Source organism: Maylandia zebra, linkage group LG7 (genome assembly GCF_041146795.1).
Source record: "Maylandia zebra isolate NMK-2024a linkage group LG7, Mzebra_GT3a, whole genome shotgun sequence".
Classification (NCBI taxonomy): Eukaryota; Metazoa; Chordata; class Actinopteri; order Cichliformes; family Cichlidae; genus Maylandia; species Maylandia zebra.
The window spans coordinates 19375753-19389996 of record NC_135173.1 but is presented as its reverse complement, the minus strand read 5'-3'; the positions used below and the strand labels follow the sequence as shown (position 1 = coordinate 19389996).

At 39.8% G+C, this 14244-nt stretch overlaps 1 protein-coding gene across 3 annotated transcripts in view; it reads left to right on the top strand.

Annotated features, from left to right (window-relative positions):
* The window catches only part of plxnb2b (plexin b2b), a 135667-nt gene that overhangs the window by 86073 nt on the left and 35350 nt on the right, over positions 1-14244 (top strand). For all 3 annotated transcript variants that reach the window (XM_004563793.6, XM_012922592.5, XM_004563795.6), the window contains 9 exons: positions 535-661; positions 1116-1275; positions 1845-1956; positions 2474-2585; positions 2952-3053; positions 4338-4430; positions 4966-5053; positions 5355-5521; positions 6595-6743. In XM_004563793.6, the coding sequence (XP_004563850.3) occupies positions 535-661; positions 1116-1275; positions 1845-1956; positions 2474-2585; positions 2952-3053; positions 4338-4430; positions 4966-5053; positions 5355-5521; positions 6595-6743 (1110 nt within the window). The remainder of the gene's footprint in view (positions 1-534; positions 662-1115; positions 1276-1844; positions 1957-2473; positions 2586-2951; positions 3054-4337; positions 4431-4965; positions 5054-5354; positions 5522-6594; positions 6744-14244) is intronic.

Below are 14244 nucleotides of genomic sequence, written 5' to 3'. Positions count from 1 at the left end.
TTATGTGCACAATATCAGTTCATCTCTATGTTAGTTTGTATTTCCTTCAGAGTATGTATTTTAGTCTTTGCTGCATTTAGTGCTAGATTGATTTTATCAAAAAGAAGTCACATGTTTTTATCGCTCCTGTGTATTTTGTCTGATTGCAAAGTCATTTTTTGTCTTTAACAGTTTCATTTCTTGCATCATTACATAATATGAATAGCTTCATTAAAATTATGTCCTATTAACCAAATACCTTAGATGATCACAGCTGGGAAGCTTGAACAAAGGAGTATTTTTTTAGTACTTTGCTTAAAGGTTATATATATATATATATATATATATATATATATATGACATGACCCTACTAATGTAGTTACCATTGAGGACCTTGCATGTTTTTCTTTTTGATACATAAATCTTTATTTTGTGCACAGACCCTGCTGGAAGTCACGTAGGCATTGAGTTGTTATTTACAAACTGACTTTTTGTGAAAGCATTCATGGCATGTGCAGCTCAGGCTGATGGGATTTTCTCATCCTTCGTCTGAAGGTGTACCAGGAGGTCTGAGTGCCGACGGGCAGAGGAGAAGAATGGCTGGTTGTGGAGCCCCAAGCAGCAGTGTGTCAAGATTGTATCCTTCTCTCCTTCAAACCTTTCCTGCAGAAAGACCGGCAAGGTACAGCTCTGTTTGTTCCTCACTCAAACTGTCTCTGACTTCCTTTGTTCTCTTTTATTGTCCCTCTTTTCTCTGCAGTACCTAACTCCACTTACATGCAGAGACTGAGTAATAAACTGGGAATCAAAGACCTCAAGCTCTAGGTCTTCCAGCTCTGTATTGATCCACCCAGAAAAATCCAAACTGTCTTATTATAACCTGCATGGCTGATTGTCTGAAGATGGAGAGCCTCTTCCTATTCCCCCATTTTTTACTTCTTCTGTGTTCCTGCCCGTCTGACTCACACATGAATTCCCATCAGCAGCATGTCACTCCTTTCTCTTTCTCAGTTTCTTTCTTTAAAAAGAGAAACAGTTTCTTTATTATAACTTTGGTTACACAGAGATACAAATTCAGTGAGATGTTACGGGCTAAGAAGCCACAGTTTCCAGTCAGTATGTTTTTGTCTGTCCAGGTGAACATCAATATTCCCTCCCTTCCTACCATTGGACACTCTGACCGTCTGCAATGCAAGATTGAGTCTTTCCAGAGTAACGGCATCATGTCAGACTCTGGTGAGGTCTCCTGTGATCTGCCCCAGCCTGGGCTTATACCGAAAACACCTGAGGGCCAAGGTATGGTCTCTTTAATTACCCTGCCATGTTTCTGTCGTCTTTAAGGTCTAATGTCTGTGCTTCTCCATGATGGTTAACGCTGCATTACTAACTGGCCAAGGTGGGAAATGGGCTGAAAAAAACATGAGGTTAAGTTAATGTCAGCTGGCAAATTCTCCATCATTTTGTTGAAGAACTTACAGTGTCCAACAAATTTGCACCAGAAAATTGCACGAAATCAACACACTAATCTAATTTAAGCTTTATTATTTCAGTTTATAGTTTTTTGTATCAGTAGTCAGCAAACATCTTGCCCAAAACAAAGTGAGTCCCATAAAAAAAGTCCTTTATAAAACAAAACATGGAACTTTTTTTAAATACAGCTCAAGTTTTGGCTTTTATACACTAATATGCAGTTCAGGCAGTTAAATAATCACTGAACTGATTCTGAGGAGATTTATCAAAATATTTAATCGCTCTGTTTTTTGTCTTTAAATGTACAAGCATACTTCACATCTTTTATATAAAACTTGTATTCACATAAACAGCTAGTGTATCACATTTTAACCACTGTTTTACTGTATCTTCAGACTTTGTGGCCGTGGCTATCAGGATCTTTGTGAATGAGACTGTGGAGTTGGCCACGCGGGAATTCATGTTCTACAACTGTGCTGCCACAGTGAGGAAATCTGAAAACACACCGTGAGTCAGGCTGTTAATCTTTCAGTTCTGCTCTGTCACTCAGTGAAAATACACAGTGACATGGAACACAGCATCATCTGACAACCTTGATGTAAATGTATCACCGTGCATGAGCAGATGAGAGATCAAGGCTCTGTTTGTAAATTGTGATGCATGGTGGTTTTGAATGCACCTCTTGCATTTTCACTCCTGCTTCTATTACCAAGCCGAGGAAATTGCCTCAGTTTCTTTTTCATTAATCAAAAAAAGAAAGTCGATCCTGGCTGTTTTTTTTCCCCTCATTTTTTTCTGCATTTCTTTCACACAGAGGAACGTGTGATGAACGAGCTTTGCTTATGTGAAGTTGCAGAGATCCATTTCATTGTCAGCAACATAGATTTTTGTGCCGGACGCTCTCTTATGAGTTTGCATGTTTTAGATGTTGTTTGTGTGTGCTTTTGTGTGTGCATGCTCTACCCTGATTGTGCATGTGAAAGTATTTCCTTATCCAAGTTGGTCCATATTTCTGTGTTTTCAGGTGCATGTCATGTGTAAGCAGTCAGTGGGGATGTCAGTGGAACACGCAGGACCACACCTGCAGCGATGCGGACAACAGCGTGGTTGGTTCCCACATCATCAAGCACCGTCAGGTTAGTTCTTTCTAGAGCTGTGAGTTCAGTGACAGGTCAAGGACTCTTTTCTGTCATGTATGTGTGTGATAGATGTGGAGAACGACTATACCACAAGTTTTAAAGGACACATCTAAACTTTACATGTGATTCACCGCCTGAGTGGTCCAAACTCCTCCTGAAAAATTAATAAATACACAAATCCCACTATCAGCTGCCACCATCTTGCATGACAAACGTTGCAGGGTGGAGGATATCAGATTCCAAGTCAGCGGATGTTTCAGCGATATAGTTATCTGTCGCCACAGATGAGGGTGTCCGTTAAGTGGTTAGCATGTTTAAAATGTAAATTATTAAAGTATCTAATTTGTTTTCATTCTGTTTCAGAGCGCAAACTGTCCTCGGTTCGAGAATCCAGATCCTGTGCTCATCCCTGTGGGCTACAAGACTCGAATCAGCTTTGAAGGCATAAATCTGAAACATTACCAGGTAAACTGGCCCCACTCCACCCCCAACATGCATCTGAGTTCCAGGGAAAGAAACACTCTCTTTCTGTTTGTGGATATCCCTTTGACAGAAAAAAGGAAAAACACAACAGGTTCATTTTTAGGCTAAAAGAAAGGAGAATGAGCCAAACTTGTTTCAGTTTTTTCTACTCTTGCATCTGTTAGTGATCTGTAAGTGATGATACCGCACTCTTACCAACTGTTTAAATGTTGCAAATAAAAAAAAAAAGTTAACTTAAAGAGATTGAAAGGAAGCAAAAATGGCTCCTTTAGACAGTGAATGAACTTTGGGGGCCACACCAAAGTCCAATATAAGATAAATAAGGATTATTTTGTCTGTGAATCATGCAAAGCTACTCTGGTAAAGTTCGATTTTGGAATTTGAAGTAATGATAATAGTTCCCCTTTAACCCTCTCAGGCTCAAATTAAACTTTTTGTTGCTAATGCACAACCAAGTCCTGCAGTGGTACTTCTGAGTAAAAAAAAAAACCATAAAATATGTATGTGGGGTAATCAGGTTGTTAGTTTTTAACTGTTGCAAATCGGCAACGCCTGCCTTGAGAGGGTTAAGGCTGGAGTTTTCTGTTGGAAGAGGGCTTAAAACTTACTTTTTACCATTCAACCGTAGCGAACAGGTGTGAGGACACCCAACTTTGTGAACAGAATTACTCAAAAAATCTTGTGAATACAATAACTCAAGACGGACGTCTCCTTGGATGTTTAAACTTACCATAGGCAAATCAAGGAAGTTAAGGGGTGGCACTGGGGACCGTCAGTATTTTTGTTTTTGTCATGATTATGCAGAGTATCTTTCCACATGAATAACATTACAAATCCCAATTCTTTTACTATCAGACAGCAATATAAGCTGTAACAGTTCACTTAGTTGTCACAACATACATCTTGATCATTTTCTTTGAATGTGTGAGTTCTGATGGACTTTATTGGTGCAGGTTCCCGGGGATCCATTCATGTTTCATCAATCAAGGTTTTGACAGCTGATCTTTCACAGCTGTGAAAATCAAAACTTGTAAGCCCTGCGTGAAGGTTTTGTAATCACACAGCTTTCTGGGCTGTTTCCCTTTTGGTTGTTGTGTGTATATGTTCAGTGTTGCTGATTTGATTTTACACACTTGAGTAGGATCAGAGAAACTGCAATTGTTTCCATGCTCTATACAAAGAAGAGCATCAGAGAACAGTACTGTAAAAGTATGATCAGCATGAATACACATCAGCATTTTTGAGTTTGTTTGTGTGGTTCTGCAGGGTCATCATTTCACCATTGGCAGTGAGCTGATGACAAAGGAAGAAGATGTCTCGTTTGAGGGGGGACCATTCTACACATTCAGTGGCTTCAATGTGAGCATGACCCCTCGTTTGACATTTGTCTTGATGCAACACACTCAACACAGGTCTTTGCACTGTGACTGGTTTGTGGTCCTAGTATTCAAAGTACAACCTAGAAATACACTGAAAGAGTGAATGTATATATTCTGCAGCAAAAAAACTGTGTGAAGACTTTCTGTTTGTGAACAGCTGTATTTATGTTCCACATTTATAAAAGAAGTCAACCTTTAGCCTTTTTTCACATTCCCTTTGATATTCTCTAGCTCCCTCTAATGGACATGCTCCCCTCGCTGGAGAGTTAAACACCATCTCCACATTGTGAACTTTGTGATTGGGAAGCTCAAACAGTGCTTAGCCTCCAGCTATGTTCTTTTCCAACATTGATTTCTGTAGCTGAAAATCTGCCAGACTGGGTATATATTCTTTTTTCTTTCTTATTTTCCCTTGGCGTGGGGGAGCAGCAGCCCACACTGTTTGCAGAGAAGAGCTTAAGTGCCATTAATCACAGGATTCTGCATTAATAATTCATTTTCTTCCAATTTCTTAGTTTTTCTATGATAAGTCACCGGAGACCAATGTTCTGTTCTACGTGAAGGACAAGGAGTCTGGCGAGAAGATGGACAGCACGGTGAACGGTGTGTCTTCACATATTAATGAGGAGATTTCATTTTAATGCCCTGTGTGTACACGGCAAGTCCCACTGTGGGGCTTCAGCTGGATTTAAGGAAGCTACCTTTAATCTGCACTTGAAAATTACAAAACATTACTGCACAATCTAACAGCTTTGTACATGAAGGATTCAGATAAATGTATGTTACTGCAGGAGTCACTTGAAATTAGATTGTCCATCAATTTTTCATTGAAGATGCAAGAATATGCTCTTTGAATGTACAATAACATAATATTGTTTTTGTTTCCTCACTATTATCTCTACAGTCACACTGTACAACTGTGCCGTTGAGAGGAACGACTGTAGTCTTTGTAAGAACGCCGACCCAAAGTACAAGTGTGTGTGGTGCAGCAAGAAGCTGGCGTGTGTGTATGAGAAGCTCTGCGATCCTCTCCCCAGCAACACAGAGTGTCCTGACCCTGAGATCACCAATGTGAGTCGTCACAGTGCTGTCATGACTTCATGTTTACCTTTGAAATGGAAACTGTACCTTCTTTAAAATCTTGTGATTGGATGTAAAAACACATTGACTGTGGTGATTGGACTGAGGTCTTCACTGGCCGTGTATTTTTCTTCCACAGAGGAGTTGGGAGTGTGTTTCTCCTTGAGAGTGTGCGGCGCTGTTCCTTAGCACATGTCGATCGGATCAATTCTTTGTTTGTTCACCTAATTGTTCGTGCCTCTTTGTCATTGATAAAAATCCATCAGTAATTGTGTTTATATCATTCTGACAGAGGCTATCACCTAACCGGCTGCAGCCTGACAGACAGAGATACTGCAGATAAATCACCATGACTTTGTATGTTGTTGAGATTCAACTTAACAACTATACAAAGGATTCCAGTGAGATTTTCTGAAGACTTTGAGAGTCTGCAGTGTTGACCTTTATGGTTTTATTATTCATAGACACTTGTGCCCATGTTCAGGTTAAACATATGATAAGGGACACAGTGCAGTAAACATCATACCTGTTATACATTAGCATGCTAGCTTTGTCATTGTGAGCATGTTAATGTTACAGTGCAGTGTGAAGCACCATTATCTCTTTAAGTACAGCCTTGCAGGAATGCTGCACACTGTGTGTGTCTCGCATTAGTGTATTTTATTTGAAGTTGAATTCACATTTTTTAAATTAAAAAATTACAGGAAAAATATTCAAATTTCATATTTTACTATAAAATGTTCAATTTATCTCGTCACAAAAATGTTTGTTTTTGTTTTGTATTTACCAGAACATCTGCTTTTATATTTTAGTCAAATTTTCTGACCTACAAATACAATATGGGTCATGTTCAAATACATGCAGACATGCATACAGATGTGACTCATACAGTATTGATGTAATTCTCCACTTGGCCTTGAATGTTAAATACTTAAGTCAGCTCAATAGTGGTTAAACAGACTGTGTAAATCTCTTGTATGTTCTTATTGCACAAATAATCTGGTTAAATCCATTTCCAATCCCTTCTTCCTATAAACACCCTCCTATTGCATCTCCACATCCAGATCAGCCCTCTTTTCGGCCCCGTGCTGGGAGGCATCTCCATCACCATCAGCGGTTCCAACCTCGGCATCGATCAGGGAGACATTAAAAGCATCACGGTGGCTGGGAAGCCCTGCATTCATGAGCCAGAAAAATACTCCGTCTCCAAAAGGTAAAGTTGCCCACATGCAGTTGTGCACTATGCACAGGAAATGTAACCCACCTGGAGGCCATTCAAATGGCATATGGACAGGTTTTATCAAGTCTCTTTTTAAATGTTGTATACTTAACTGTGTTAGGAATACTTTCCTTTTGCTCAGGATAACCTGACTACAGGTTTTAATTAGCTCATTCTACAACTGTATTGATCTGAGTCTCCAGACACAGTTTGATTTAGAGACAGTCACAGTTTCCAGAGGGAAATGTCAGTAGTAGAAGTATTCACTTTTTTTCCTTTTCTTTTCACAAATGTGCAAGACAACAATGTAAAAAAGTCACGTTACAGATTGATTGTTCAGTAAACTTTTTATAACCGTTCAAGCCAGGGTCAGTCTAAATAAAGAGTGGGCCAATCAGCCTTTTAATGATGTTTTGGTTTTTAAGCATATCATTTGAATATATTTAAGTTATTTTCTGGATAGGAACATAAGGCGCAGATTAAAGTGAAATTAAAGCTATAATATTTGCATGTAAAATATAGTGAGGTATAACAGCAGAATATTGAAACACTTTAGTAAAATACAAGTACATGGAAATTTTACTTAAGTTCTGCACTTAAATAAATGTACTGAACTTATTTGCTTTCTGCTGCTACTACACCACTGAATGGCACTCAAGCACTTGCACATGGCTGCTGATTGAGAGGGTCTTCTTTTTTTTTTGCCCTAATGTTGCACACATCCTTTGAGATACATGTGTTCATCAAAGCACTGTACAGGCAGTGCAGAATTATTAGGCAAGTTGTATTTTTGAGGAATAATGTTATTATTGAACAACAACCATGTTCTCAATGAACCTAAAAAACTCATTAATATCAAAGCTGAATGTTTTTGGAAGTAGTTTTTAGTTTGTTTTTAGTTTTAGCTATTTTAGGGGGATATCTGTGTGTGCAGGTGACTATTACTGTGCATAATTATTAGGCAACTTAACAAAAACCAAATATATACCCATGTCAATTATTTATTTTTACCAGTGAAACCAATATAACATCTCCACATTCACAAATATACATTTCTGACATTCAAAAACAAAACAAAAACAAATTAGCGACCAATATAGCCACCTTTCTTTGCAAGGACACTCAAAAGCCTGCCATCCATGGATTCTGTCAGTGTTTTGATCTGTTCACCATCAACATTACGTGCAGCAGCAACCACAGCCTCCCAGACACTGTTCAGAGAGGTGTACTGTTTTCCCTCCTTGTAAATCTCACATTTGATGATGGACCACAGGTTCTCAATGGGGTTCAGATCAGGTGAACAAGGTGGCCATGTCATTAGTTTTTCTTCTTTTATACCCTTTCTTGCCAGCCACGCTGTGGAGTACTTGGACGCGTGTGATGGAGCATTGTCCTGCATGAAAATCATGTTTTGCTTGAAGGATGCAGACTTCTTCCTGTACCACTGCTTGAAGAAGGTGTCTTCTAGAAACTGGCAGTAGGACTGGGAGTTGAGCTTGACTCCATCCTCAACCCGAAAAGGCCCCACAAGCTCATCTTTGATGATACCAGCCCAAACCAGTACTCCACCTCCACCTTGCTGGCGTCTGAGTCGGACTGGAGCTCTCTGCCCTTTACCAATCCAGCCACGGGCCCATCCATCTGGCCCATCAAGACTCACTCTCATTTCATCAGTCCATAAAACCTTAGAAAAATCAGTCTTGAGATATTTCTTGGCCCAGTCTTGACGTTTCAGCTTGTGTGTCTTGTTCAGTGGTGGTCGTCTTTCAGCCTTTCTTACCTTGGCCATGTCTCTGAGTATTGCACACCTTGTGCTTTTGGGCACTCCAGTGATGTTGCAGCTCTGAAATATGGCCAAACTGGTGGCAAGTGGCATCTTGGCAGCTGCACGCTTGACTTTTCTCAGTTCATGGGCAGTTATTTTGCGCCTTGGTTTTTCCACACGCTTCTTGCGACCCTGTTGACTATTTTGAATGAAACGCTTGATTGATCGATGATCACGCTTCAGAAGCTTTGCAATTTTGTGACTGCTGCATCCCTCTGCAAGATATCTCACTATTTTTGACTTTTCTGAGCCCGTCAAGTCCTTCTTTTGACCCATTTTGCCAAAGGAAAGGACGTTGCCTAATAATTATGCACACCTGATATAGGGTGTTGATGTCATTAGACCACACCCCTTCTCATTACAGAGATGCACATCACCTAATATGCTTAATTGGTAGTAGGCTTTCGAGCCTATACAGCTTGGAGTAAGACAACATGCATGAAGAGGATGATGTGGACAAAATACTCATTTGCCTAATAATTCTGCACTCCCTGTAAGTACTGTATATGTCAGTGATTTGATAGTGTCACACACAACTTCTTCTGGTGGTCTATTCATGCTTCAGGCACTACCTCATCCTTCTACCTCAGGTGTTAAATGGACTGAGCGCTGTGAAAAACATTGAATGAACTTTAGGTCAAGTCAAGCAAACTGTACTTCAATAACAGCTGTGTTTAAAAAGTGCTCACTTCATACAAATGGTCTATAAAAGAGAAAACGGCCACATCATTGCCCCACAGCCACTGGCCAGAACTGTTGACACCTGGCAGGATGGAGCCACATTTATGACAAAATCTTGCCCCACCATCTGCATGATGAGACATAAAATAGGATTTATGAGACCAGATGGAAGTGTTTCTCCCTTAAATCATCCACTCTTGGTGCTAAATGCCTCTGTGCTCCTGCTGTTAGTTGTCCTGCGTGTTTGTGCAGCAGGTTGTTCCTCATTTGCCTAAAATCTGGGCAGAGTTTGCATTGTGTTATTTCACTCTTTCACATCTTAGTTGGAGCTGCTGGTTGTTTGGTCATGACCTTCCTGTTGGAGGCGTGCTATGAATGATGACCATTTCATCAGCTCTGCATTTTCCCTCAGAACTGTTTATCACATGGTTTCTGTTAAACTCCAGACATTGACATTCATAAAAGAAAATCCCTACAGGGACAGAAGCAGAGAAATTGTCTGAAGAAATCACGCTACACTCATAGCTGCTTAGTCAAACAAATAATTAAACAGTTGAACCTGAATGTGAACAAACAAAAACAACTGACTGCAGTTTTTTAACTGTTGCCTTATCTACTAAACTAAAACAAGAGTTTTAGTTGTTAACTATGTCAGTGATGGTCTAAAGATTACAAAATCAGACTTCTCCAGTGTTTCCAGTTTGTTCTCTTAAATGGCAAATCCAGGTTCAATAGTTGTGTAGGGTGGACACCCTGTCTAAATGATGAGACCTAAAAGGCACATACAGCTGACTGTCATCTGCATAGACATGATAAGAAATGTCAGTAAAAGATTGGACGATGCCAAAGAAAGGAAATAATATAATATGAACCCTGTGGACCTGGACTGAACCCTGTGGAACCCCACACATGAACCTGCTCATCCTAATAGAGAAAATCCTGTCTGATAAGAAGGAGGAAAACCAACACAGCACCAGAAATATAACCCAAAACCTAGAACCTATTAAGTAAAATGTTATGGTCAATGGTATCAAAGGTTACTCTCAGATGAAGTAAAATGATTACAGAACAAACCCCTGCAGCAGAATCCACTGAAAGACCTTTATGGATAAAGATAGGGGTCCAGTGGTGTGCTGCTTTTGAAAGCCAGACTGAAAAGGGTCAAAAATCTGTCATTTGCATAGTAAAGATTTGAACTGGCTTTCTAAAATCATTTTAATCATTCAAAATTACCAATAGAGCTGGCATCAAAATTGGACTTATTCTGTAAAGAAGTTACAACAGCATGTTTAAAGTAGGATTACCTCAATGAGCTATTAATGAAGCAATGATGGACCAATGCTTGTGAGAGTCCCAGACAGGACAGAAGGAGGAACTAACTGTATGGTCACCATGAGCATGATGAGGGTTTCATCTTGCCTTTTACTGCAGTCAAGTCATCTAGTCAAGAAGTAAATGATTCAGGACACCGAGCACCATTGTTACAGGCGGAGGAACCCGAGGAGCTTTTGAAGTTCAGGACCATCATCTTATTTACAAAATGACTGAAAAAACAATCACAATCAGAAAGTAACAGAACATGCAAAGGTGCTGTTGACGGTTTCAAATAATACCCTTGGATTATTCTATTACAGTTTATTATTAAAATAAGAGGATCTAGCTTTTTTATTGCCTTATTATAAAAGTGAAGAAATTCTCTGAAATATTTACCATGGACCACCCAACCCATGGACTTCCACAGCTACTCTGCTTTTTAAAAGGAATGTCCAAGGCCACAAGTTCAGAGTTATTACCAGTTTTGTAAGGAGTGACCTGACTGAGAATGGCAAGGTAGTGTTCATTAATGGTGGCAGCAAGGAGCTCAACATTATTATCAGAAGAATTAGAAAAATTTAAAAAAGAAGAAAACTTGAAAATAACAGAATCATCAATGAAGCTCCTGCGCTTAACACAAACTTTGAAATAACAAGTACGAGTTACAAGAAAACAAATGAATTTATTAGGGGTGCAACGATACACAAAATTCACGGTTCGGTTCGGTTCGATACTTTGGTGTCACGGTTCGATATTTTTTCGATACAAAAAATGTTCATGCCTTTTTAATTTGTCATTTATTAAAATTATAAATATATATTTTAACTCAAAAGTACAGTTTTTAAATTTAATGTCGCTGAAACAAAAGTAATTTAAAAAATAAATATATCTCAGGGCTCTCAAAATTTCAAAGTCCCTGGTAGCCCTTCGGGCAGGGACTCTTCGGTTTTTGGTAGCCCAAAATAAATGTAAGTGGCCCGAATAAAAAAGAGAGCAATTTTTTGATTGATGTTTTGTTTCCTGTTTTGTTTCCTTTACAATATTATACATTAAAGTATAATATTGTAAAGGAAACAAAACATTAATCAAAAAATTGTTGAAAAACAAATTACAACATTGTATAAAAATTACAATCATCAACTCAAATACTTGGTTCTAATTGAACAGAAATTTCTATGAACTTGTAAGAACTGTGTAGGACATGAATCAGTCTGTGTCAGATCCTGAATTTGAAATTTCCACTGAAGTCACGGGTAAGAGGCATGTGGAACCAAGATCGAGGCCATTTGCTTTTTGAAGTTTGCAAAGACTGCTAAATTTTTCCAGTGGTAGTTCACTCTTTGCAACATAGTACGCTGTTCTAAACAGATTTTTCAGGTTTATTTTTAGTATGTTATTTGCAATTGGTGTTTGTTCTGGGAAAGATATTGCAGACTGAGCAATAATGCATTTCTTGCATTTCTAATGGGGGCCTTTCTTAAAATGACTGGTCCCAGTAACAAAGGCGCTTGTCGACTCAGAAATCGAGAGAAAACCAACAACACACCCGGCAGAACATTATGTTATTTACACGGGTGCACATAAGTGGTCCGCATGTGCGCATTCGCTGTCAAAATAAAAGACGCGCACCAGATAAGAAGTTGCAACGCACGTTTGCGTCCATATAAAAAGCACTGTTTTTGTCCGCTAGAGTGGGATTTTCACGGCACATTCCGCACCACATCTCTGTGCTTTCATCATTTGTTTGAAACCAGCTCACCTCCTGCAACCACTTTTCCGAGAATACGCGCTTCTTTTGTGGTTCGGACTCCTTCTGACATTTCTTTGGAGGTAGAGGAACACTAAAGTAATTGCTTAAAGGAGCTTCTTCGACATCTTTAAGAGTTTTAAACAAATGTCTGTCCTCCTCCAGAAAATCTTATGTATGCAAGCACGCGTTGCAACTTCATATCTTGTGCGCGTTTTTTTTTTTTTGTTTTGTTTTTTTTTTTTTGACAGCGAATGCGCACCTGCGGACCACTTATGTGCAGCCCCGGTTATATAGCTCGTCATATTGCAGCCACAGAAATTCTTTTGTCCAAGAAACCATAAAGCTGCACTTTCTTTTTGCCTTATAGTCTGATTTGTCATAACTTTTCCGTTTTGTGGTAAGCTTTTCTTTGGCTGTCACTTCTTCACCCTGACCTGTCTTATTTGGCTCAGCAGAACTGAAATATATATCCTGCTGCTTTTACACACATAACGGTCAGCAATTCTCTGCGTGATCAACCTCTCACATGTTTAAGCTTGCTGCGGGAGATTTCACTTGTCATGTTTGCATAGTAAGCTAACGATTGATAAGATGATGTCAGAGGAATTGGTGCGCAAATTATCATCACTCATCAATCAGTGCTGTCGCTCTCTATACACAGTTTGTGCGATTGCAAAGTGAAAGCAAAAAAACAAGCGCAAATTCAAACGCGATTTTAATATGTCACATATTGACAGTGGCTCACCGATGCCAATGACATAATTACCCAGCTACATTTCTGAAAGAATGCAAAAGCATTGACATATATTTTTCCTTCCTACAATAGCCCGACGGGCAGGGCAGAGATAGATTTTGGTAGCCCGACTGGAAAAATCGCTAGCCCCGGGACGTCGGGCTAGCGATTTTGCAAGCCCTGTATCTGATTGAGGAATCACTCATCTTTGGAAAAGAGAGTTTATTACAGAGAAATGGCTCTTTCCAAAATAAAAGCTATACTATCCGTTTCTTCTGGGCTATATTCTCAGCAGCATATTGTAGCGGGTCAGGGCTGTTCGGGGTTCTGTTTGTACAGTTATGTTTTGTTTATGCTGCCATAGTGACGGGTGACGCCCTCTCGCTGCGACGGTGTGTCCTTCCGGGGTCAGAGGGCGCCCTGTGTGTTGTTGTTGTTGTTGTTGCTGTGCGTTTGCCGCGCTGAGCAGTTACTTAGCGGCAGTGTTCTTCTGCAGATGTCAATAAACGGCTGTGCTCCCTGGCTAGCTCACGGGAAGCAAGACCAAACGACACTTCCGTCTCCTCGTTGTCTGAGCTCGCCACATTGGTGTCAGAAGTGGGATGATGGTGGCACCCCATGTTCTGACCCGAGTGACTTTTCCCCCGCCGTACCTCGCTAAGTAAGTTAGCTGGATTTGATTGTTGACGATTTCGCGTGATCTTGGATCGTTCGGTTCCCCGAAGCTCATCCGGGACTTGCTGTCATAGCAACAGAGCCGTAAGCGTAAACCTGCTCGGGAGCAGGTTTACTTTATGTAAACAGGATTAGATCGCGGCCACGCAGGTATGTCCGCTTCATTTATACGAAAGCAACAGCGATATTCCACCACTGTTTCACCATAAATAAATAACATCAATGTAGCTGAAGATAATGCAGCACTTGATCCTTTTATTGATTTCACACAGATACATACAGGTCATTTCCTAAAAAAGGGAAATGTACTATTAACATTCTATTACATGTATGTGATTATTACAGATGTAAGTCATATTTCAGAGTAGTAATAGTAAATTACTTCGTGTAAGCAAGATGAGAGACCACGGCTATAAAAGCGAAGGTGGATTTGGGAAGCCTGTCGCAGCCATGTCCTGTCCGTTTACGCGAGCAACCCATTGCGGAAGGTGCAAGATTGATAAGGAGAGTCCTCAGA